This window comes from Leptodactylus fuscus, chromosome 6 (assembly GCF_031893055.1).
Source record: "Leptodactylus fuscus isolate aLepFus1 chromosome 6, aLepFus1.hap2, whole genome shotgun sequence".
In the NCBI taxonomy this organism is placed as follows: Eukaryota; Metazoa; Chordata; class Amphibia; order Anura; family Leptodactylidae; genus Leptodactylus; species Leptodactylus fuscus.
Genome location: NC_134270.1, coordinates 144,087,615 through 144,114,399, shown reverse-complemented (window position 1 = coordinate 144,114,399; position 26,785 = coordinate 144,087,615). Strand labels below are relative to the sequence as shown.

Below are 26,785 nucleotides of genomic sequence, written 5' to 3'. Positions count from 1 at the left end.
TTGTTTTTTCGATGTAAGATACAGTCTTGTATTAATAGTATTAATAGTGCAATGTGGTTCTCCTTTAAGAAAGGATTTCCAGGGTGAAGGGCTGCATGTGTAAAGTGATATCCCAAGCTGCATTACATGCTGATATGAAGCGGCACAGAATGGCTCTGACTTTTTTGTAATTTGCCAGATTTGGTTACTGTCGTGTCTGGGGTGAAGCATGGCCATGTTGGTCTTCGCTGGGGTCTTCCTAGGGCTTGTAGCCTTGTGCCAGTCACTGGAGCCTAGGGCATATCTGCAAATGGACAGCTGTGCTATGCAGAATGGTAAGGTCATCTGATGTGTTATGTAATGTGTTATATGTATCTCCAATATCTACATTATATTCTATTTATTCATCTAGGAAAGTTAAATGCAATGTTTTATTTTTATCTATCTATCTATCTATCTATCTATCTATCTATCTATCTATCTATCTATCTATTTATTTATCATCTATCTATCTATCTATCTATCATATATCTCTATCTATCTATCTATCTATCTATCTATCTATCTATCTATCTATCTATCTGTCATCTATCTATCTATCCCTCTATCTATCTATCTATCTATCTATCTATTTATTTATCATCTATCTATCTATCTATCTATCTATCTATCTATCTATCTATCATATCTATCTATCTATCTATCTATCTATCTGTCATCTATCTATCTATCTATCTATCTATCTCCTATCTATCTATCTATCTATCTATCTATCTATCTATCTATCTATTTATTTATCATCTATCTATCTATCTATCTATCTATCATATGTCTCTATCTATCTATCTATCTATCTATCTATCTATCTATCTATCTGTCATCTATCTATCTATCCCTCTATCTATCTATCTATCTATCTATCTATTTATTTATCATCTATCTATCTATCTATCTATCTATCATATCTATCTATCTATCTATCTATCTATCTATCTATCTATCATATCTATCTATCTATCTATCTATCTATCTATCTATCTATCTATCTGTCATCTATCTATCTATCTATCTATCTATCTATCTATCTTTGTTCTTCATATCTATCTATCTATCTATCTATCATCTATCAATCAATCTATCAATCATCTATCTATCTATCTATCTATCTATCTATCTTTGTTCTTCATATCTATCTATCTATCTATCTATCTATCTATCTATCTATCATCTATCTATCTTCATATCTATCTATCTATCTATCTATCTATCTATCTATCTATCTATCTATCTTTGTTCTTCATATCTATCTATCTATCTATCTATCATCTATCAATCAATCTATCAATCATCTATCTATCTATCTATCTATCTATCTATCTATCTTTGTTCTTCATATCTATCTATCTATCTATCTATCTATCTTCATATCTATCTATTTATCTATCTATCTAAAAAATAGAAACTAGGGCAGCACACATATAAATAAACTGAAACTTTGGCCTTTGTTGGCTAATAAAGTTATATATTTTCACTATATTATGTGTGCTGCAGTGGTTTCTATTTTCTATATTGTTAGTTTTTTATATTGTGGCTATTTGTGCTTCTCTTTTCTATTATTGAGATATCTATCTATCTTGCATATCTTGAATTTATATATTTAGCATCTATCTATCTATCTATCTATCTATCTATTCCCATATCTATCTATCTATCTATCTATCTATCTATCTATCTATCTATCTATCTATCTATCTATCCATCCATCTATCTATCTCCTATCTATCTGTCTATCTATCTATCTATCTATCTATCTATCTCATCTATCTATTTATATATTTAGCATCTATCTATCTATCTATCTATCTATCTATCTATCATCTATATATGTATGTATCTATCTATCTATCTATCTATCTATCTATCTATCCATCCATCTATCTATCTCCTATCTATCTGTCTATCTATCTGTCTATCTATCTATCTATCTATCTATCTATCTATCTATCTATCTATCTCATCTATCTATCTCATCTATCTATTTATATATTTAGCATCTATCTATCTATCTATCTATCTATCTATCTATCTATCTATCATCTATATATGTATGTATCTATCTATAAATCTATCACTTATGTATGCAGGCATCATTTATGCATAATACAGTATAACATATTCAGTAGCTCCATATAGACTCATAGTTGTACTCTTAGATTCCCACAATATGAATGAATATGGGAAAATGGGAAGTAGTGCGCATTTGTGCTGCCCAATATGTGTTTTTCATAGACAACATTAAGCTATTGTAGAATTTATAGCTACGGACAAAAACACTTCTGTAGAAGGTTGTGTATAACGGGGGTATATCACTACTGTGGTTTCCGTAAAGATCCACTTATCTCTCTCTGGTGCAAGTTAGATAGTAATTGTAAAATGTCAGGTTTTTATGCAACCTTTGTAAAACTGTTTACAGTATTTTTACAAAATTTACAGTATTATTTATATTATTATTTTTTTTATTTTTTTTGTCCAGTCCCCAAATTATTAAGATTCAGATCTTTGCAATTTTTCTCAGTTTTTTTCACATTTTATGTCAAATGGACATCACTGTTATATAAAACATTTAACAACTAAAAGTTGTGGATCCGCCCCATTGACTCATATGATGTATAATTTGGTGCTCATCAGTCACCCACATGTTCCCATGACAATATGCATATTAATATTTTTTGTTCCATGTGGCTCCGCCACATCTTACTTTTACCTACTTATTCATTCTTACAGCTGTGACGGATATTCTAACAGATAAAAACACTTTAAAGAAAATGTCAGATTCACCTGCAGCTAAGAAAGCCCTGGGCTCGAAGGGTAAAAGTCCAGTCAAGGGTATTACAAAGTAAGTGGTTCTTGAAGTTTTTGAAACTGATTGACATCTTATATTTCTAATAGTAACATCAGAACCTGAGTAACCACTAGGGAATAAGATTTGGTGTTGTGTCCCTCCTCACCCACACTGAATTTTTTTCTGCAAACATATAAGATAAGATATACATACACATTACACACTATTTCATGTATTGCACACACATGCATGAGCATTGAACACACACAAGCACATTACACAGACATACATTCACACTACACATATAGTTACACACATAGAACATCTCCTTCCTTCTTCTTTTTCTCCTGACAAAGCTGCTGTCTTAGTCAAGTTACTACAGCCAGCAAGAAACTCCAGCTGGTGTAACTTAAAAACCACAAACAGGAATGGGAGAGGAAAGGCAAGTTTGCCCACCTCCACAATCTTACAATTTTGCCCACCTGCACAGCCTTACTACCTGGACTAAGTCTGGGCTATACAAACAAAATGGCAGATCGGTTTGTACTGAGCAAGATTTGACCTGAATATTCCAATGTTTTGTCTTTTACGAAACAAAACAAATGGAGATTCGTCTTGTCTCAGGCGAACTAAAATGGTCACTGCATTATACTCAGGTTTCTTTTTAGTCCCCAGAATATAACAGGTGGAGGCCCAGACTACTTTTGGGTGTCCTTCTAGCGTCCATCACTCTCCTGGGGATGTGTGTTGCTGTTCTTCGATATCATCAGTCTAGGTTCAGTGGTGATATGGGCATGCCTAGAATCATGACATTATGACACTCTGTAAAATATCCAGTATTTGGTGAAACTTATGATCACGTGTTGAGAGGCCTTAAGAGATAGGACTCATAAGTAGGGTTGAGCGATCAGGATCAGAAAAGATCGTATCCCGATTGGCGATCGAGTAAATTTCCCGATCGCTCAACTTACCTGCACAGATCCGCTGCCACTCCCCATTCTTCTTGCTCCTCTTTTTCTCATTCACATGCCTTCAGAGCACCGGGTGCGCCCCCGCCTCCCTAGGCTAGTGTTAGAGATGCTGGGAGAAGGCGGGGCTTGTGGCTTAGGAGAGTGTGGGCGGATACTGGGATGCACTCACATCACTCACGGCGCTCTGAAGGCATGTGAATGAGATAGAAGAGGAGCGAGAAGAACGGGGAGCGGCAGCGGTTCTGTGCAGGTAAGGGCTCATTCACATTTCCGCCCCGGTCTCCGTTCATACAGGTTTCCATTTCCTGCATGAAACAGAGCAGGAGATGGAAACCTGCAGGACTCCTTCATACCCATTCATTTGAATGGGTTTGAAAGATGTCCGGCCATGAGCGCTGGTGAGCGTTTTATGCTCTCCGCCGCGAAACCATTTTTTTTAAACTGGACACAGAGTCGGACATGCAGTACTCTGTGTCCGGTTTTAAAAAAAACGGTTTCGCGGCGGAGAGCATAAAACGCTTATCAGCGCACATGGCCGGACCCGGTCTGACAGCTTTCCATCTTCTGCATGCAGAATGGACTCCGGGCGCTAGTGTGAGCCCAGTGTCAGCAGACACCTAGGGGACTAAGTAGCCAGGGGATTTTTTTTAATCACTACACAGCGTGGAGTCCAAAAATGAAAGCATTCAATGTTTGGACTCCATGCTGTGTAGTGAAGAGGATCGTTTTTAAAATCCGATCTTTGATCATTAAAAAAAATCCCATTGACTTACATTAGGATCAGAATTGGGTTCGGGATCGGGTTTGAGTGGAAAATGATCGGAAATCGGATTTTAAAAACGATCCTGAAATCTCAAGATCGGCTCAACCCTACTCATAAGGTAACATGATAGGAAGATCAGCTTGTTATAAAATCAATGTAGAGGTTTATTAATGTCTCCAAGGAAAACTTCCAGAATAACAGAAATATCAGTCAATGTCTCATTAGCTTACATCATCAGATAAGCTCATAGTTGGGTTTCTTCATCTGGATATCTTGTAGAGTTACAGCTTGGTTCATGCTTGATCATCTGGTTGATGGACTCTGGGCTGGTCACGACATCTTGTTCAGGATAACAGAGAGATAGCAGGCAGACCTGCCATAGATCCCCCATGGATGACCACCACCCACCACCACGATGACCACACATGTGTCTGTCACTCATTTATGTTCATGAGAGTGGGTGTTGCCTTCCATCTTGTTGCTTTATAAGGACAACTCTAAAATGGTGTACTCTAACCGCACCCATGTACCAAAATATAGAAGAGTGAAGTCAGCAGAGTATTAACCCTATGTATGCCATGAATATTCTAATACCATAATATCTAACACACTTGGTGTGCCCATGTCACTGCTGGTCCTTACATAATACAGTAGCTTGTTAGGAAATTAGAAATAACTACCTATGATTAATTCACAGTATAAAGGTGGACAAGATTGAATTCTCCAAGATTTCACTGAACATCCTACCAGACGGCAATATCCAGATGTTTGTAACAAACAAGATAGAAATCAGTGGGAAAAGGTAAGAAGTGGTTAACAAATATGATCAGAGCCAGTATTAGGTAAAATAGTCTCTCATGTGGCATCCACCGTTAGAATCTTCCTATATGGTGCACCCTATAGTGCCAAAATAATACTGTCATATAGTGTACAGAAAAGTGGAATGTGAGTTGCAATCTATAAGTACTATAGTATGACCCGCATTGTCATACTATAGGCATCTCCCTATGTTATAGAAAGGTGTTGCACCATGTTCAACTGAATGGTAGCCTTAAGGGGATTCTATCATTAGAATCTCGTTTTTAGCTAAACCCATGTCGAAATAGCCTTAAGAAAGGCTATTCTTCCCTTACCTTTAGATGTCTTCTCCGCGCCGCCGTTCGGTATATATTCCCCATTTCTTCATTATGGTAATGAGTTTTCTCGCAGCACTGGGGGCATCCCCTGTGCTGCGAGAAAACTCTCCAGCGCCGCCTTTTTCTTGTTCTCTGCCTCCGCCTCTTCTCTCCCGTTCGGCTACAGGAAAATGGCCGATGGACATGCGCAGTGGGTGCAGTCGGCCATTTTCATGTGGCCAAACAGGAGAGAAGAGGAGGCAGAGAACAAGAAGAAGTTTTCTCGCAGCACAGAGGACGCCCCCAGTGCTGTTTGAGCACAGGGGATCGCCACCAGTGCTGCGAGAAAACTCATTGTCATAATAAAAATACCGGGAATATATAGCGAATGGCGGCGCGGAGAAGACTTCTAAAGGTAAGAGAAGAATAGCCTTTCTTAAGGCAATTCCGATGTGGTTTTAGCTAAAAACATGATTTTAATGATAGAATCCCTTTAAGGCGGGTCTCACATATGACATAGACAGACACTACTTACCAATGCATTTATATCATTTCACAGCTTCTTGGGTGGAAAGACATACATGAAAATGGAAGTGGACATTATTACAAATTCAAGTTTGAAGAAAGAGGGTGTAGACTGCCCAACGTTCGTCAAAACAGAATGTAAAACCAATGTCGTTGACATCAAAGCCAATCTTCCGAAGGGGTGGGTGACTTACAGTTCTTCTGTTGCAACAATATAAATTATTCTTCTAAATTTTTTTAAATTTTTTTTCTTTGCAGAATTTTGCCAAATGTGATGAATAATTTTTTGGATAAAAACCTTAAATCGATGCTGCCTACTACAGTAAGTAAAGGATAATATATATTACAAAAATAACAAATATCATCTAGAAAAATAAAATAAAATTATAGGCCATGTTATTTCTACAAAATATAAATGAATAGTTCAAGCCAAACCTTGTCATCTATGTTATCGTAGAGAAATGTCTCTTATCAGGCTGTTTCCCTGCTCCCTCTACTAAGGGCCCCTTCACACGGCGTAAGCGCTCGGCTCATTCCGAGCCGTACACGCAAGCGCTTCTAAACACTTCCCATTCACTTCAATGGGAGTGCTCGTAAAGCCGGCTTTACGCGCGCTCCCATTGAAGTGAATGGGAAGTGTTTAGAAGCGCTCGCGTGTATGGCTCGGAATGAGTCGAGCGCTGACGCCGTGGAAAGGGGCCCAACTGCCTTTCACTCCCTGTCTTATCACTATTCTATCTATCTTGAAATGGACTGCAGTTCACATGGCTCAGATTGCTCCTGTCTATAGAAGTCTATTGAGAGAGGCTGAGCACAAAGTGCAGGAGATAAGAGAAGAAAGAAGCTAACTAGAGGCTTTCTACCACAACCAAAGCACTTTATTCACACTAATATATGTCAGTACTTCTTTAGAAGTGCCCTGCATGGTCCTGGGGCTGTTTATGTGTCAGAGAGACAGCATTAGAGTAGATTCTCCTGTACTTACTGTGTGCAGTATAGGGCAGCTAGTCCACACTCACCAGCTCAGAGAAAACTATAAATTACAGACTAAACATGCCGACTGTAACTGATAAAAACTGCATAATGTAATTCATATCAGGAATAGAAATTGCGTCATTTCTCATGTACACACATGCTTATCCTTAAAAGTAAAATGAAACAATAGGTAAACTTTATTTTTCACTTTTTTTGTAATATGCCTTTGAAAGCATTCTTATATTGCAGTATACACACACACACACACACACACACACACACACCTGCCTAAAACTTTTGCACATTGTTGTACATCTAATATGACATGAACATGGACAGCTTAAGACTTGGATTTATGCCACAGAATATGTAATAAAGTATGTGTCAGCTTTGGGATATGCATATCTAACACATGGGCGTATAGTACCCTAACCATTCCCCTTGCCAATGGAGTGCGTCCCCAGAGGATACAACATCATTAGACCAAATAGGAACCGTCATTATTTACTTCCAGTGGATAGAAATATCTCTTGGTCATGTACTAGGAACACATTTACAGGTTTTTATTGTTATTGTACTGTAAGTTCTCTTTAAGAATATAACATTTCAATTGACCATGTGTTTTAGGTGTGCCCAGCAGTGGATTACGTCCTATCCGAATTGAATAAAAAGTTGTGCTTAAAAGACAGTTAAGTATCACATCCTAAAACAAGCCTCATCCCCCTCCAAGTTCCTCCCTCTATCCCCAGCCCAGTCTTCCCAGGGACATGCAGTAACTTGAGCAGATTGAAGTCGGAGCCTTAGGTGCTTTTAAGGTGTCTGTTCCCAATATGAGGCGACCAGTTCTATAAACAATACATTATACATTCATTGACAAAAGAAAAACGCACGAAATGTTGGATTGTTTCAATACTTGGCATGCAGTTATGTCTCAGGCAGATATGTAATGATAACAGGTGTGGGCTAATTAGATTCTGGTTTATACAGCTTTTGGCCCAGGATATGTTATACCATTGAGTCCTCCTCTTCTATAGACATGTACATTTGTGCCTATAGATGACTGTTTTATATCTATATGTAGTCACTACAATAACCAAGTGTATTTTTTTCAGTAAGTTTGCCTATTGGACAGTCTGGAAGCCTCCACTACATGACATCTCCAGTACCAACAGTCAGCGAAGGGTATATTGATATCGAAATAAAGGTAAGTCCATTTTACATTCTGGAGGGGGTCTAAAAAATGCAGAGACACACAGACCCTGGCAGAGCTAACTTCATACATGACCATATGAAGTAAGATAAGATAAGACAATCCTTTAATAGTCCCACCGTTAGTAAATTACAGCAGCATGGTAATACAGATACAGGATAATAAATAGTAATATATTACAGAAATAGACATACATAAGCTGAGAAAAAAAGTACTAGGAATCCATAGCAGGAAGAAAAGAAAGAAGGAAGACTTCTGAGTCATTTAGTTCTCTGTGCGGAGTGTCTTCACTTGGTCTGATGTAGATTATGTAGCCTGACCTCCGATAGCTCCTTCTCACACTTGGGGTGAAGCAGTTGGTCATTGACAGTGCTGCCAAGTGCCGTCAAGGTCTCATACATGGGGTGGGATTCATTCTCCCACCCCAAGTACCGTAACTTGATAATTTTGCTACCATTGTGAATCTATGTTCTTTTAGGAATCTAGTTGGTTCTCTCCCAGTCTAGCTTTCCATATTACAGTTCCAACTATAAAACAGAAAAATGGAAATCTCAAAAATTATGTGAGTTCAGCCTTATCACCATGTCAGTAAAATACTATAAAAGTGGGATTTGGGAAGGCTCTGATGTCTGGACTCCCGATTCTGTTTGGTCTTGTTCCCTTTAATAATCCCATTTTCTATATTTTCCTAAAGGTCAAAGTATTGAAAGGAGAAAATCCAATTGAACGAACTGAAGATGAGGATACAAGCTCCGATGACCTGCCGCCTACCCCCGAAGCTACAACACTCCTTCTGACAACTGACTTTCTTGGACGCGCCTTCACTGTGTTTCAAGAAGAAGGATCTTTTAACTTCATGGCCACTGAAGATGATGTACAAAAATTAATTCACTGGATGATAAGTTGTACTTAGTTTATGCATAATAAGCAATGTTTAGATAGGAATGCCATACTAATACTTCTGTGGGCATGCTTCTAGTTTGTTAAAGGGATTCTACCATTAAAACACATTTTTTTCTCGTTGACACGTAGGAATAGCCTTAAGAAAGGTTATTCTTCTTTTGCCTTTAGATGTCTTCTCTGCACCGCCGTTCTGTAGAAGTCCCGGGTTTCGTCGGTATGCAAATGAGTTCTCTCGCAGCAATGGGGGCGTCCCCAATGCCAAGAGAGAACTCTTCAGCGACGCCTCCATCTTCTTCAGGAACATCCTCTTCACACGTCTTCTTCCAGCGCAGGCGGTCAAGCTTGTAGGCCTCGGGCAGAGCCGACCGTGTAAGCGGCCATTTTTCTTGTGGCCGCGGGCATGCGCAGTCAGCTCTGCCCGAGGCCTACAAGTTTGACCACCTGCTCTGGAAGAAGAAGCGTGAAGAGGACGTTCCTGATGAAGATGGAGGCGTCGCTGAAGAGTTCTCTCCCCAATGAGAACTCATTTGCATACCGATGAACACCGAGATTTCTAAGGAACGGCGGTGTGGAGAAGACATCTAAAGGTAGGAGAAGAATAGCCTTTCTTAAGGCTATTCCTACGTGTCAACGAGAAAAAAATGTGTTTTAATGGTAGAATCCTTTTAAGTAAAATTGTTAGAGGTAGGTTCAAACTAGCATTATTAATGTCCATTGCTCACATGAAAGCAATGGATGAGAGCAATGAACATTAATTGTAGCATGCAGAAGAAGCATTGATCTCATCCTATGAGGGATGTGTAGTGTGAGCGTTCCCCAATAATGCAACACACTTTGGGGGCTTCTGACCAATCTTGGTCAAAAGTTCTCAAAATGTTGCTGCAGAGGACCTCACGATCATGGAAAAAGAGTTCCTAGAAAACTAAACCTATGCTATTATTTAACCAATGCTTTATCTTACTGAACAGCCCATTGTCCTCCTCATTGACTATTAGAGCACTTTGCTCTGCTAAGAGGTAAATCCTTACGGTGTACCTAAACTTTTTGAGTTCCGATATCCTGTATTAATGGATTTTGGCTCCTTTCTGTGATATCTTGCTCTGAAATTTACTTATATATTCTTGTCTTGTTTAATCTGTACACCGCTTCTCTCTGGATTTGGGCTCAAACAATGGGGGGAAGCTGAGGCTGCAGAGGTCACTTCAATCACATATATTTTGGGCATTATAAAACATAGAACAGTTGTGGTGTCATATAAAAGAAGAAAATCTCATATTTCATATTCCTCCAGAAACATAGGTCTATATTATATAATACCCATGATGTAACTATTTGAAATTACCACCAGCCTCACTTTCCCTCCATTATACAAAAAAACCTCCCCCCTACTTATACATGTGTAAAGTCGTGTTCATACTTCAGGTCACAATAAAGAACGAGGCAAACAATAAAGAAAAACAGGATTTCTACAAAGGACTCAGAATTTGAGTCATCACCTGCCCTTGTTCTGGCAAAGGGAGAAATATAGATAAAGCAATGTATTGGGTAAGAGTAAGACACAGCAGTTAGCTTAAGCTACAAGTCTGAATATGATCCTTGAGATGAGAATACCCCTTTAAAGCTTATTTATGGTGTTCCCAATAACTTTTAGGGGTCTTTCTATATGTAGTAATGGAAATAGATCTTTGTTATTCTACTAATTCTACTGATATTAGTGACCTATCCTTAGGATGGGTCATCAATGATAAATTGGTGGGGACCAACTTCTGACACCCACACAAACAGCTGTTTGAGGACTGCATTTGGGTGAACATTGTCGCCTCTTCACTGTATATTAGAGACAGACTTGTTATTGCAGCTCAATCCCATTCATTTGGAAAGGGGCTGAGCTGCAACATGGCCACATGACCAGTAAACATGACATCTCCTCTCTAAGGCGTCATATCCTCTTCAAACATCTGATGAGTGGAGGTGTCTGGTGTAGGACCTACACCCAACTCATATGGCTATCCTAAGAATTAGGTCATACAATCATACAATTGTTCCAGAAACTACTTTAAATACAGTGTAACTAATGTCCTTTCCATTTATTTCCAGCTTGTAAATGGAGGGGCCATGTCTACATCAACCCTAAGTGACATCATTCCGGAGGTAAGAATACTCCCAGAAGGAACAAGGGAGAAAGGCCAACCTGAGCCTCTCCATTCTGGTTACCCCTATATGCCCCATCCATTGTTCCAATAAGTGCAGACCTGTCTATCCAATATTGTGTTTTATGTAAGAACATATTAGAGATGAGGAAATTAGGTTATGGTGAATTGAGTTTGTTACAAACTTTCCAAAAATTTGAGTTCAGATTGTCATTACGTCAATCGATCTTTCAGCGATATTATCGCTGAGGCACAATCACAGGGCTCCGCACTTCAGAATGTCAGGAGACTATTGACAGGGCCCCAAACCCTTCTTTGTTCAAATGCGCGACCATCCCGTTGAGCAAACACTTATCTCCTATCCTGTAGACAAGTGATGTGTCGATCTTGGGACAACCACCAACAGATCTGCTTTATTCAGATGCTTGTGTTACTGATTCTGTTACATAATTCATATCCTTCACCTTCCAGCTTTCCCCAGACCTACAAGATTTCAAAGTCAACGTGTCTGTGAAAAAGTCAGCTCTGGTTACAGCAACCGACGTGAAAGTGATTCTCCATCTTTACTCAATGATGGACGTCATTGCATCATCTCCAGACTCAGAATCTCAGACCTTGTTTGAAGTAAACCTGGTAAGACTAAATCAAGTAGACTTATGTATTCAAAAAATTGTTAAAAGGAATTAGCTACAATGATGTGCAAAAGATTTAGGCAGGTGTGGAAATAAATTCTGCAACCTTAGGATGCTTTATGAAACAAAAGGGTTAATTGTTTATTTTTGCCTATTAACAAAATGATTTGATTGAACAAAAGAAATGTAAATCTATTTTACGCTTACAGATTATCTCTATTCATCTTTACAGCATATGAATTTTATGCTCCAGATAACACCAGATGAAAAAAGCCTAAAGTTCACACTTTCCCTTGACAAGTAAGAAAAGAAGGAAAAAACTAAATATCTGAATATTTGTCATTTTCTTTACATGGTAATTCAGGGTTTGCTTACACTACCCAAGTGTCCTGACTGTGCACATATAGGAGCCTTCACACGGAGTAAACGCGTGTGAATTTTTGCAAAATACACATGTAAAAATAAGACTCCCATTGACTTCAATTATATTTTTTAAACATGTAAAAATACGTCTGTAAAATGTCATTGAAGTCAATGGGAGTCTTATTTTTACATGTGTATTTTGCAAAAATTCACGCGCGTTCACTCTGTGTGAAGGCTCCTAAGGGTGTCAATCACTGTGTATGAGACGGATAATCGGGACTCTCACTGTCTCTCCTAGGAGTTCTGACAGAATTTACTGTTTTCATTTAGAAATCCTGCTGCAAATCATATAACCCTATATATCACAGAGCTCAGCTTCTCTCCTCTATCATATAACCCTATATCACAGAGCTCAGCTTCTCTCCATCTATCATATAACCCTATATCACAGAGCTCAGCTTCTCTCCATCTATCATATAACCCTATATCACAGAGCTCAGCTTCTCTCCATCTATCATATCCTATTAATATTATAAATGTGAAAGTTTGTGAGTTTGGATGTTTGTGGGTTTCGATGTTCGGATGTTTGTTAGTCAATCACGCAAAACCCGCTCCACCGATTTGGCTGAAATTTTCCACAAACATAGTTAATACACCCCATTGCGCAATAGGCTACTTTTCATCACAATAGCGCACATACGTTTGTGCCAGGACCCCCACAAAACCCAAACTCACATCACCATCTCTGCAATCTCACACACTTTGGACCATAGCAAGCCACAAAATTCATATTACCCTCTACAGCAGAGGTCAGCATGCCAAGAGTGGCACTCCTGCCATATTTCACTGGCACACCAGCAGCACAGGACCTGCAAGAGTTAAATGCAGTCCGAGTCTCTTCAGTGCTGTGCTAGAGCTGAGGCATAAGGACACTCCCCTTTGAGAGGGGTGCAGGAAACCCAGGGGGTGGAGCTTAATCGCTCAGGTCTGTGCCTGCTATAGTGGTCTGCATCCTGCAAACATTCCCCGAGGAGGAGAGGAAGCTGCTAGCAAAGTGAAACTGAAAAACACACAGGTACATAGGATTACTGTTCTCATTAATGTCAGGCATTTTGGGTTATTAGTTTAATGTTAGTAACTCCATGTGCCTCACATTAATAGGAATAAACCCCATCATGTCCCTCATATTAACCCCTGTGTGCCTCATATAAAGGTTACTACTATGTGAGACATATGGAGGTAATAATAAAATACCTCAATAATGAAGATACTTAATTATTACCTCCAAGTCTCTCACATATCAGTAACTCTTACACAAGGGTTAATGTGAGGGACATGATGGGGTTAATTGCTATTAATAAGAGGCACATGGAGTTACTACCAGGGGCGGATCCAGGGCCGGGCGAGCTTAGCGGGGCCCCGCGGCCCGGCCCTAACAAAATGGTCCCGGTCAGCCTCGGCATAGTCGGGCAAGTGCCGGGGCCCACAGAGCCTCTGGGGGCCCCCCGGCACTTGCCTGTCAGGATTTCAGCTCATCGGCGTCCGTCCGCCGATGAGCTGAATACATACGAGATGCAGGAGCTGTGAGATCAGCTCCTGCTTTAAAGCTCCGGCCCGGCTTGCGTGTGTAGGCGCGATGACGTCATCACATCACGCTTACACATGCAAGCCGGGCCGCAGCTAAGCAGGAGCTGAGGTCACAGCTCCTGCATCGCGTATGTGACTGGAGTGAGAGAGAGGAGCGTCGGGGGAACGATGGAAGGTGAGTGATAGAAGGTGAGTGTAAGTGTTTGTTTTGTATTAAATATTAAGGTGGAAAATAATGAAGGGGGCCCATGAAACTGGGGGGCAAATGAAGGGGAGGGGGGGAATGGCATGACACTGGGGAAGATGAAGGGGGTGGGGAGAGAACGGCATGAAACTGGGGACAGAGATGGAGGGGGCCCAAAGAAACTGGGGGGCAAATGAAGGGGAGGGGGGAACAGCATGACACTGTGGCAAATGAAGGGGGGGGGAGAATGGCATGACACTGAGGCAGATGAAGGGGGGAGAATAGCATGACACTGGGGTGGATGGAGGGGGGAGAACAGCATGACACTGGGGCAGATGAAGGGGCGAGAACAGCATGACACTGGGGCAAATGAAGGGGGAGAGAACGGCATGACACTGGGGCAGATGAAGGGGGGGAGAATGGCATGACACTGGGGCAGATGAAGGGGGGGAGAACGGCATGACACTGGGGCAGATGAAGGGGGGGAGAATGGCATGACACTGGGGCAGATGAAGGGGGGGAGAATGGCATGACACTGGGGCAGATGAAGGGGGGGAGAATGGCATGACATTGGGGCAGATGAAGGGGGGAGAACGGCATGACACTGGGGCAGAGACGGGGGGGAGGACATGAAACTGTGGGCAGATAAAGGGGGAGAATGGCATGAAACTGCGGACAGAGATAGAGGGGGGGGACATGAAACTAGGGGTAGATGAAGGGTGTATATGAAAATGGGGAGAGATGGAGGGGGGACATATAATTTACGGGTGACTGTAGGAGGATTATACTGTGTGGAATCACATGAATAATGAATGAGAATGGGCGGAGTCAACATAAAAGTGGGTGGGGCCTAATTTGCTGCGGCGCGCTGCGCGTAGGGCCCCGCCAAAGTCAATTGCCCAGGGCCCCGCAAACCCTGGATCCGCCACTGGTTACTACACTGTCATGCACAGTGCCAGACTTTATGTTGCTTGCTCAAGAGTATCCTGTGCCCAAAACTTACATGTACTGGTGGCAAATAAAAAATCATACCATATCGTATATCCAAGTATATTCACTTGAAATAACTCTGTCCCAAAGACACTATAACAACACCGTATAGCAGCTGAAATACAAATTACATCCAACACAAAAGTCTCATGTGCTCTCAGAATTACAGCAAAAACAAGATACAAAGTTACATTTCATATCCCATACCTTATACACAGTACGAAAACCTTATCCGCGCCTGTATATACCCACTTCTACGATCACCGCAGACGAAGTCGCGGGTACCAGCTAGTAACTCTATATATCACATAGCTCAGCTTCTCTCCTCTATCATATAACCTATATATCACAGAGCTCAGCTTCTCTCCTCTATCATATAACCCTATATATCACAGAGCTCAGCTTCTCTCCTCTATCATATAACCCTATATATCACAGAGCTCAGCTTCTCTCCTCTATCATATAACCCTATATATCACAGAGCTCAGCTTCTCTACATCTATCATATAACTCTATATATCACAGAGCTCAGCTTCTCTCCTCTATCATATAACCTATATATCACAGAGCTCAGCTTCTCTCCATCTATCATATAACTCTATATATCACAGAGCTCAGCTTCTCTCCCTCTATCATATAACCCTATATATCACAGAGCTCAGCTTCTCTCCATCTATCATATAACTCTATATATCACAGAGCTCAGCTTCTCTCCATCTATCATATAACTCTATATATCACAGAGCTCAGCTTCTCTCCTCTATCATACAGTATAATCCTATATATCACAGAGCTCAGCTTCTCTCTTCTATCATATAACCCTATATATCACAGAGCTCAGCTTCTCTCCTCTATCATATAACCTATATATCACAGAGCTCAGCTTCTCTCCTCTACCATATAACCCTATATATCACAGAGCTCAGCTTCTCTCCTCTATCATATAATACTATATATCTCAGAGCTCTGCTTCTCTCCTCTATCATATAACCCTATATATCACAGAGCTCAGCTTCTCTCCTCTATCATCCTATTAATATTATAAATGTGAAAGTTTGTGAGTTTGTGGGTTTGTGGGTTTGTGTGTTTGGATGTTTGCATGTTCGGATGTTTGTTCCTCAATCACGGAAAAACCGCTCCACCGATTTGGCTGAAATTTTCCACAAACATAGTTAATACACCCGATTAAATAATAGGCTACTTTTCGTCACAATAACGCACATACGTTTGTGCCAGGACCCCCACAAAACCCAAACTCATACCACCATCTCTGCAATCTCACACACTTTGGACCATAGCAAGCCACAAAATTCATATTGCCCTCTACAGCCTCGCCCCTAACCCCACACAATCTCATATACATATACTTTACCACTTTGCCCCTCACCTTAACGATACTCCAGGAGGCGCTCTTTAACGCTCCGGAGCAGCCATGTTTGCCGACCCCCACCGCTCTGACAATCCGCGACACCGCCCACCCATGTCAATACCCCTAGGTGGTCTAATAAATGCAAAAAAAAAAAGTTTTAAAAAAGTAAAAAAAAATATAAAAAAAAAAATAAAAAGGATTAAAAATTCAAATCACCCCGCTTTCCCTACAACACATATAAAAGTAGTTAAAAACTGTGAAACACATACATGTTAAGTATCCCCACGTCCAAAATCGCCCGCTCTACAAAGCTATACAAATATTTTTCCTGTTCGGTAAACGCCGTAGCGGGAAAAATGGTCAAAAGTGCCAAACCGCCGTTTTTTCACTGTTTTGATTCTGATAAAAATTTGAATAAAAAGTGATCAAAGCAATAACATTTCCCGAAAATGGTAGAACTACAAAGTACACCCGACCCCGCAAAAAAAGACGCCCTATACATCCCCGTACACGCACGTATAAAAAAGTTACAGCTGTCGGAATATGGCGACTTTTCAAAAAAAAAAAAATTTTAACACAGTTTTGGATTTTTTTTAAGGGGTCAAAATGTAACTAAAACCATATAAATTTGGTATCCCCGGAATCGTAACGAAACACAGAATATAGGGGACATGTCATTTTGGCTGCACAGTGAACGCCGTAAAACCAAAGCCCGTAAGAAAGTCGCAGAAATGCATTTTTACTTCAAATCCACCCCATTCTGATTTTTTTCCCTGCTTCCCAGTACATTATATAGAATAAATAATGGTGGCATCATGAAGAAAAATTTGTCCCAGGAAAAATTAAGACCTCATATGGCTCTGAGAGCGGGGAAATAAAAAAGTTATGGGGTTTAGAAGGAGGGGAGTCAAAAACGAAAATCAAAAAATGCCATCGGCGGGAAAGGGTTAACTTCAAATACTTCTGTCCCAAAGTCACTATGTAAAGTTTCTCACAACACCGTATATATAGCGGCTCAAATACAAAGTAACTTCAACACAAAAGTCTCACGTATTCTCTGAATTACAGCAAAAACAAGATACACAGTTACATTTCATATCCCATCCCTTATACACAGTACGAAAACCTTACCCACGTCTGTATATACCCACTGCTACAATCACCGCAGACGAAGTCGCGGGTACCAGCTAGTACATCTATATATCACAGAGCTCAGCTTCTCTCCATCTATCATATAACTCTATATATCACAGAGCTCAGCTTCTCCCCTCTATCATATAACTCTATATATCACAGAGCTCAGCTTCTCTCCATCTATCATATAACTCTATATATCACAGAGCTCAGCTTCTCACCTCTATCATATAACCCAATATATCACAGAGCTCAACTTCTCTCCTCTATCATATAACCCTATATATCACAGAGCTCAGCTTCTCTCCTCTACCATATAACCCTATATATCACAGAGCTCAGCTTCTCTCCTCTATCATATAATCCTATATATCTCAGAGCTCAGCTTCTCTCCTCTATCATATAATCCTACTAGCTGGTACCCGCGACTTCGTCTGCGGTGATTGTAGCAGTGGGTATATACAGACGTGGGTAAGGTTTTCGTAGTGTGTATAAGGTATGGGATATGAAATGTAACTGTGTATCTTGTTTTTGCTGTAATTCAGAGAATACGTGAGACTTTTGTGTTGAAGTTAATTTGTATTTGAGCTGCTATATATACGGTGTTGTGAGAAACTTTACATAGTGACTTTGGGACAGAAGTATTTGAAGTTAACCCTTTCCCGCCGATGGCATTTTTTGATTTTCGTTTTTGACTCCCCTCCTTCTAAACCCCATAACTTTTTTATTTCTCCGCTCCCAGAGCTATATGAGGTCTTAATTTTTCCTGGGACAAATTTTTCTTCATGATGCCACCATTAATTATTCTATATAATGTACTGGGAAGCAGGGAAAAAATTCAGAATGGGGTGGATTTGAAGTAAAAATGCATTTCTGCGACTTTCTTACGGGTTTTGGTTTTACGGCGTTCACTGTGCAGCCAAAATGACATGTCCCCTATATTCTGTGTTTCGTTACGATTCCGGGGATACCAAATTTATATGGTTTTATTTACATTTTGACCCCTTAAAAAAAAAACAAAACTGTGTTAAAATTTTTTTTTTTTGAAAAGTCGCCATATTCCGACAGCTGTAACTTTTTTATACGTGCGTGTACGGGGATGTATAGGGCGTCTTTTTTGCGGGGTCAGGTGTACTTTGTAGTTCTACCATTTTCGGGAAATGTTATTGCTTTGATCACTTTTTATTCAAATTTTTATCAGAATCAAAACAGTGAAAAAACGGCGGTTTGGCACTTTTGACCATTTTTCCTGCTACGGCGTTTACCGAACAGGAAAAATATTTGTATAGCTTTGTAGAGCGGGCGATTTTGGACGTGGGGATACTTAACATGTATGTGTTTCACAGTTTTTAACTACTTTTATATGTGTTGTAGGGAAAGCGGGGTGATTTGAATTTTTAATCCTTTTTATTTTTTTTTTTATATTTTTTTTTACTTTTTTAAAACTTTTTTTTTTTGCATTTATTAGACCGCCTAGGGGTATTGACATGGGTGGGCGGTGTCGCGGATTGTCAGAGCGGTGGGGGTCGGCAAACATGGCTGCTCCGGAGCGTTAAAGAGCGCCTCCTGGAGTATCGTTAAGGTGAGGGGCAAAGTGGTAAAGTATATGTATATGAGATTGTGTGGGGTTAGGGGCGAGGCTGTAGAGGGCAATATGAATTTTGTGGCTTGCTATGGTCCAAAGTGTGTGAGATTGCAGAGATGGTGGTGTGAGTTTGGGTTTTGTGGGGGTCCTGGCACAAACGTATGTGCGCTATTGTGACGAAAAGTAGCCTATTGTTTAATCGGGTGTATTAACTATGTTTGTGGAAAATTTCAGCCAAATCGGTGGAGCGGTTTTTCCGTGATTGAGGAACAAACATCCAAACACACAAACCCACAAACTCACAAACTTTCACATTTATAATATTAATAGGATATATCACAGAGCTCAGCTTCTCTCCTCTATCATATAATCCTATATATCACAGAGCTCAGCTTCTCTCTTCTGTTATATAAATCTATATATCAAATAAATTCAATATGAATGTACAACGTAGATAATAAAAATAAAACAGATCAAGAAAAACTGGTACTATCTATCTCCTATCTATCTCATCTCCTATCTATCTATCTCCTATCTATTTATCTATCTATCTATCTATCTATCTATCTATCTATCTATCTATCTCCTATCTATCTATCTATCTATCTATCTATCTATCTATCTATCTATCTATCTATCATCTATCTATCTATCTATCTATCTATCTATCTATCTATCTCCTATCTATCTATCTATCATCTATCTATCTATCTATCTATCATCTATCTATCTATCTATCTATCTATCTATCTCCTATCTATCTATCTATCATCTATCTATCTATCTATCTATCTATCTATCTATCTATCTCCTATCTATCTATCTATCTATCTATCTATCTATCTATCTCCTATCTATCTATCTATCTATCTATCTATCTATCTATCTATCTATGTCCTATCTATCGTCCATCCGTCTATCCATCTATCTATCTGTCTATCTGTCCATCCATCTCTTTATCTACATATATTTTTTATTTTCTCAGGATGTTCTTGGCTCTGGAGTCATCCACAGTTGGAGAATTTGAGGTAAGTTAGGTAAATGATTTACAGCATAGTCATTTGCACTGTATGAAGACGGCTTGTTAACTATTCAGTCATTTCATATAGCCCCACCCCTTTGACATTTTGACTTTAAATTGCTCTGTGCATTTTTTTTTTTTTTTTTAATTCTGGAAATCCCATTTAACAAAATTTGTGGTAGACACATCTCATCTATATTATCTACTTCATTTTGTATGGCACATTTTGCTATCCTGAAGGACGCTGTTCATGGTAATATATTGCATTTGTGGCCTACATTCAGGTTATGGTGGTGGTGGTAGGGGGGTAATATTGGTAAATTCTACCTCATGTAACATTCATGTCATCATCTAGGTGGAAGACTTAAATGAATTCATTACTTCTATGATCAATACGCTGTACATCCCAGCCGTGAATGGTAAGCTGCTTTGTTTGGATTGCAATATGCAGATTTTTTATGACAGTAGATCACTGTCGACACCTTACCTAATTGGCGGCATGGGCAACTTTTATGAAATGTTAAAAAACCTCATTAATAAATATATTTAATAGACAAGTAACCATTTTCTTTTTACTTCTAGGTATAATCCAGCCAATCCCCATCCCACAAATATTGCAAAATCTGGATATCAACTTGGCTAATGCTCAGGTTGAGTCAGATAAGGTAATATCATTATCTAACCATAATGGTTTCCTTAAAGGAATACTAACCAAAGAAAATGTACTAGTCTCCTCCCCCCTAACTAGAACGTCAGCTCAGCCCCTGCCTAAATAGTATGTTCCACTTATGTGATACAGTTTTTAAAAAGTAACATCATAGGTTACATTGCTAATTCACCTAAAAGTACACTGTGCTCCCATTGAAATGAATGGAGTGGTGCATGCGCTGCCTGACAACCGCTCCATACTGGGTGGGGGATAGAAATTAGTGGTGAAATTACTAGCGATCAGACTCCCACTGATATACCAGTTATCCCCTTTCGTTTGGATAGTGAATAACTTACTTTCATGGAAAACCCCTTTAATTTGCCGGAGATGAGTCCTGAACTAGGATACACTGGCTCCAGGTGAATATTCATTGTGATGTTGAAGCTGAGGACATCTTCCTAATGGGAATGTCACTATGACACACCAGAGGTTTGTACAAAAAATAGGTTCCCTTTAAAGAGCATCAGAGGACAATGCATAACACTAGGATTTAGGAACACCATCTATCTAGTGTGCATGGAGCTTTGCAGCTCTCCCTCAACGGGTAATATCAGGGGAAAGACGGATCAGGACACAAACATAAAAAACACTCTCCCTGGCTCCAGAGCACTCCCCGCAGATCTCTTCAATGTTGAACCAGATGTCACCTAACCCAGGCTTGTATTGTGACACATAATGACGCTGGCCTGGGCCATGTGACATCTGTGACGTCACAAAACGGGCCTGAAGCTTGCCGTTGCAAAGGAGAGATAAGTAACAGTGCTTTTTATGTTCCCTCACCTCCCCTGGCCCTCCCATTATATTCTGGGGTCTGAAAAGACCCCAGAGTATAATGGCAGCAGTGTTTGTGGGGTTTACAGGCCCACGGCAACACTTACCAATCCCTGGCCCTGCTCATAGCCGACTCCGCAGATGGGGAAGCACTAGCAGCCGTGAGCAGGAGCCAGGATTGGTAAGTAAATAGGACCCGTTACCCGCTGGGCCCCCTAATGTCCTGGGCCTTGTGGCTACCACTGCTACCCCGATAGTTACGTCCCTGTGATCGAATAAGACTTTAGCCTACTGCTCCTGACGGTGTTTGGGCTCCTTTACCTCACTCTTAGGGCTCGTTCACATGTGGGCAAAGGGGCGGATTTTGACAGCAGATTTCGCTTCAAAATCAGCCCCTTTACAATGGTGGTCTGTGCAGACCACCGGGCTTCTTTTTTCCGCTAGTGGCGGGCTGCTGCTAGCGGAGAAAAGAAGCGACATGTCCTATCTTCAGGCGGAAGCCGCGGCGCGCTGGGCCGCAGCTTCCGCCTAGTGGCAGCACCCTCCTATGTCAGCTCATTCATTTGAGCCGACATAGGAGGGGAAAGCCGTGACCGCGATGGTGACGGCAGGCGGGTTTTGACCAGAGAGAGACGTGGCTCACCGTGTCTCTCTCTGTGTCAAAACCCGCGTGACTGCCAATGTGTGAACTGACCCTTAGGGTGCCAGATCACGCTCCATTTTACATCGTGTGAACGCACCCTTATAGGTTGTGCATGCAAATAAAATTCACTTTATCACTTCTTATCTTTTTTAAGGGCTTTATCATAATATCAGTGGACGTCTGCAAAGACTGAACTGCTGTTACCCACATTACAGAAGAATGATTCGCCAAGCAAGCGCCTTGTCCTTATATACTTTGCTGCATTAGATGAATAATCTCCAGCCTGTGGCTCTTCAGCTGCTACATACCCCAGAATGCCAGCGGGAGAGTGAGAGTTGTAGTCAGCTGGAGAGTGAGAGTTGTAGTCAGCTGGAGAGTGAGAGTTGTAGTCAGCGGGAGAGTGAGAGTTGTAGTCAGCTGGAGAGTGAGAGTTGTAGTCAGCGGGAGAGTGAGAGTTGTAGTCAGCTGGAGAGTGAGAGTTGTAGTCATCAGGAGAGTGAGAGTTGTAGTCAGCGGGAGAGTGAGAGTTGTAGTCAGTGGGAGAGTGAGAGTTGTAGTCAGCAGTAGAGTGAGAGTTGTAGTCAGCAGGAGAGTGAGAGTTGTAGTCAGCGGGAGAGTGAGAGTTGTAGTCAGCAGGAGAGTGAGAGTTGTAGTCAGTGGGAGAGTGAGAGTTGTAGTCAGCATGAGAGTGAGAGTTGTAGTCAGTGGGAGAGTGAGAGTTGTAGTCAGCAGTAGAGTGAGAGTTGTAGTCAGCGGGAGAGTGAGAGTTGTAGTCAGCGGGAGCGTGAGAGTTGTAGTCAGCGGGAGAGTGAGAGTTGTAGTCAGTGGGAGAGTGAGAGTTGTAGTCAGCGGGAGAGTGAGAGTTGTAGTCAGCGGGAGAGTGAGAGTTGTAGTCAGCGGGAGAGTGAGAGTTGTAGTCAGCGGGCGAGTGAGAGTTGTAGTCAGCAGGAGAGTGAGAGTTGTAGTCAGCGGTAGAGTGAGAGTTGTAGTCAGCGGGAGAGTGAGAGTTGTAGTCAGCTGTAGAGTGAGAGTTGTAGTCAGTGGGAGAGTGAGAGTTGTAGTCAGCGGGAGAGTGAGAGTTGTAGTCAGCAGGAGAGGAGAGAGTGAGAGTTGTAGTCAGCAGGAGAGTGAGAGTTGTAGTCAGCAGTAGAGTGAGAGTTGTAGTCAGTGGGAGAGTGAGAGTTGTAGTCAGCGGGAGAGTGAGAGTTGTAGTCAGCAGGAGAGGGGAGAGTGAGAGTTGTAGTCAGCGGGAGAGTGAGAGTTGTAGTCAGCGGGAGAGTGAGAGTTGTAGTCAGCAGGAGAGTGAGAGTTGTAGTCAGCAGTAGAGTGAGAGTTGTAGTCAGTGGGAGAGTGAGAGTTGTAGTCAGCGGGAGAGTGAGAGTTGTAGTCAGTGGGAGAGTGAGAGTTGTAGTCAGCAGGAGAGGAGAGAGTGAGAGTTGTAGTCAGCAGGAGAGTGAGAGTTGTAGTCAGCTGGAGAGTGAGAGTTGTAGTCAGCAGGAGAGTGAGAGTTGTAGTCAGCGGGAGAGTGAGAGTTGTAGTCAGCGGGAGAGTGAGAGTTGTAGTCAGCAGGAGAGTGAGAGTTGTAGTCAGCAGGAGAGTGAGAGTTGTAGTCAGCGGGAGAGTGAGAGTTGTAGTCAGCTGGAGAACCACAAATTGGAGACAACTGCATTAGTAAAAGATTTAGACATTTACTATGAGAAAGTAATAGTGATTCTAGTAATAAATGTATTGTTCTTTCAAGTGAGAATTTACAGAAATTGCCTCTAAATTTGCCGTTTTATTTTGGATCCAATATGTTGCTGCTCTTTTTTGACATATTGTCATCTGGGGCATTGTTATATAAGGAGTCTGTAACAGAACACAGTATATCAATCCAACCCCTTGTGAATTGCTGCCTACTTTACCGAGATATCACCTTTTTGTGTCAATATGCAAATTAGCTATTTGGTGCAATGAAGGTGTTATCGCTGCTCAAAACAGGTAAGCGACAACACTGTCATTGCTCCAAGGCAAAGAAAACACAAAGGGAAAGCACAGTTTGATTCATGTGACCCTAACCTATCTATCTGTGGGGCTGGGGTGATATGCAGGGTTCTGGGGACCCTAACCTATCTATCTGCAGTGGTGGGTTGATATTCTGGGGTCTGGTGACTGCAACCTATCTATCTGCAGGGCTGGGATGATATGCTGGGGTCTGGTGACAGTAACCTATCTATCTGCAGGGCTGGGTTGATATGCTGGGGTCTGGTGATCCTAACCTATCTATCTGCAGTGGTGGATTGATATTCTGGGGTTTGGTGACACTAACCTATCTATCTGCAGGGCTGGGGTGATATTCTGGGGTCTGGTGACAGTAACCTATCTATCTGCAGGGCTGGGTTGACACGCTGGTGAATGGTGATAAACTCCCGTTAATGGTTTGGTTGACTTTTACTCATAATGTGTCACATTTACAAATGTTTGCAGCAGAATAATATTCCTTTAATAAAATTCCTTTTTATCTGCCTCTCTGTTTTGTGAAACCTGCATATATTATGGTGTGAATACAGTCCTTACTTCCTTGGTATAAACTATGTTATGTTGGAAGCACGGTCATGCCAAGGGATTTTGGTTTACGAGGCAGGAATTAAAGTTACCTTCCATCCAGAGGAGTGACTTGAAGCTCCTGAACCCCACTGAAAAATCTGTAACAAGGTTCCCACTTGATCAGTGCTATCTGTAGTACTGGTCTCCTATTATATGGTGGAGAGGCCTTGGGACCCCACAGGTTCCATGGTCCAGGAGTCACTGAGACCACTGTATCCACTATAGCTACGCCCATGTTTCCCCCCAAACCATAAAATCAATTCAAAATTATAGCAACTTTTCATTGGTAGAACTTATGCCATCAGTATCTAATTGCTGATGGGTGACATTGAAAATCTTAAACCCAGACCCTGTACCAAGCAGCTGTTCCAGATCTTCATATCCATACAGTCAATGGTTCCGAGCAGAAAGCACTGTTGATGTATAGCATCTATGCTAGGATACTATTCACTTCAAAAGGAGCAGAGCCGAAGTGCAGAGGTATGGGCTCTGTACAGTAGACAGTGTCTTCTGCTTCCAGTATCCAGAGACAAATCAGACAGCTGAGTATATGGAGTACTGTTGACAGACCTTCACCTAGAAGACATCAAAGGACCTATCCCGAAGACAGGTAAGAATGAAAATTACTCAGGGATCTGGACAATCCCTTTAAATAAAACATCACTGGTAGTCTTTGTAAGTGAATGGACACATATCTGAGTCAAGTACCTGGTGTCTAGAAGTTTGCTCACTTCCTCTGACTTCTACACTCTTTGGTACCCCAATCATTGGTCCACAACTAGATCTAGAAGTGCAGGGATCCTGCTACATAGACAGTCAGTGGTAACATCAGTTTTTAAGATTACCACAAGGGGTGTGATAAGCATTGTCCCATTTTTTAACATATTGCATGCCTTCCATTTACATAGATCATGCCCCTAAACAATGATCAGCTACCGCACTTCAGATCCCAGAATATTCAGACCCCAACATGAGTATAGCCCCAAAAATAAATACAGACACAAGAAAACCAACAAAATGCACGCCAAATGCAGACTTCATACAAGACTGAGGAGTAAATCCAGACCCTCTAAATAAATACATTTTATCCAGTATATACAGAAACCAGACCAGTCACCTATACACAATGGCTTGCACACTCCTCTGCAGCAGAGCTCTGCATTGACACTCACTTACTTGAGACCTGAACAATAGAACAGGTAAACACTCCGTAAACGCTCCGTAAACGCTCCAAATTACACTCCATTTTACTCCGTGTGAATGCACCCTTAGTGTCATCCAGAGAGTTTCACCATAAACACTGTTAGCTACAGAGCCCTTACATAGTGCTAGCCAGAAACAGTGTCAGCCAATGAGTGCAGAGAAAGGGTGTGGGTCCTTTACACCATCCTGTTATCCAGGGAGTCTGTTCTTTACGCCATCCTGTTATTCAGAGAGTGGGTCCTTTATGCCATCCTGTTATCCAGGGAGTCGGTCCTTTATGCCATCCTGTTATCCAGCGAGTCGGTCCTTTACGCCATCCTGTTATCCATGGAGTGGGTCCTTTACGCCATCCTGTTATCCATGGAGTGGGTCCTTTACGCCATCCTGTTATCCAGGGAGTGGGTCCCTTACGCCAACCTGTTATCCAGGGAGTGGTTCCTTTACTCCATCCTGTTATCCAGGGAGTGGGTCCTTTACTCCATCCTGTTATCCAGGGAGTGGGTCCTTTACTCCATCCTGTTATCCAGGGAGTGGTTCCTTTACTCCATCCGGTTATCCAAGGAGTGGGTCCTTTA

General features: G+C 41.2%; 1 protein-coding gene across 1 annotated transcript; it reads left to right on the top strand.

Annotated features, from left to right (window-relative positions):
* Positions 1-208: 208 nt before the first annotated feature.
* On the top strand, positions 209-22,614 carry LOC142210090 (BPI fold-containing family B member 6-like). The gene is made up of 15 exons (XM_075279119.1): positions 209-314; positions 2,764-2,875; positions 5,253-5,357; positions 6,230-6,376; positions 6,454-6,517; positions 7,798-7,858; positions 8,283-8,374; positions 9,075-9,254; positions 11,381-11,434; positions 11,905-12,066; positions 12,298-12,365; positions 20,263-20,305; positions 20,654-20,717; positions 20,881-20,963; positions 22,576-22,614. The coding sequence occupies exons 1-15, from the start codon at positions 209-211 to the stop codon at positions 22,612-22,614; spliced, it is 1,380 nt and encodes a 459-aa protein (XP_075135220.1).
* Positions 22,615-26,785: the final 4,171 nt, after the last annotated feature.

Coding starts and splice junctions, on each gene's coding strand:
- LOC142210090 (XM_075279119.1), top strand. CDS start 209: ATGGCCATGTTGGTCTTCGCTGGGGTCTTCCTAGGGCTTGTAGCCTTG. Junction 315..2,763: donor CAGCTGTGCTATGCAGAATG/GTAAGGTCATCT, acceptor TCATTCTTACAG/CTGTGACGGATATTCTAACA. Junction 5,358..6,229: donor ATAGAAATCAGTGGGAAAAG/GTAAGAAGTGGT, acceptor ATCATTTCACAG/CTTCTTGGGTGGAAAGACAT.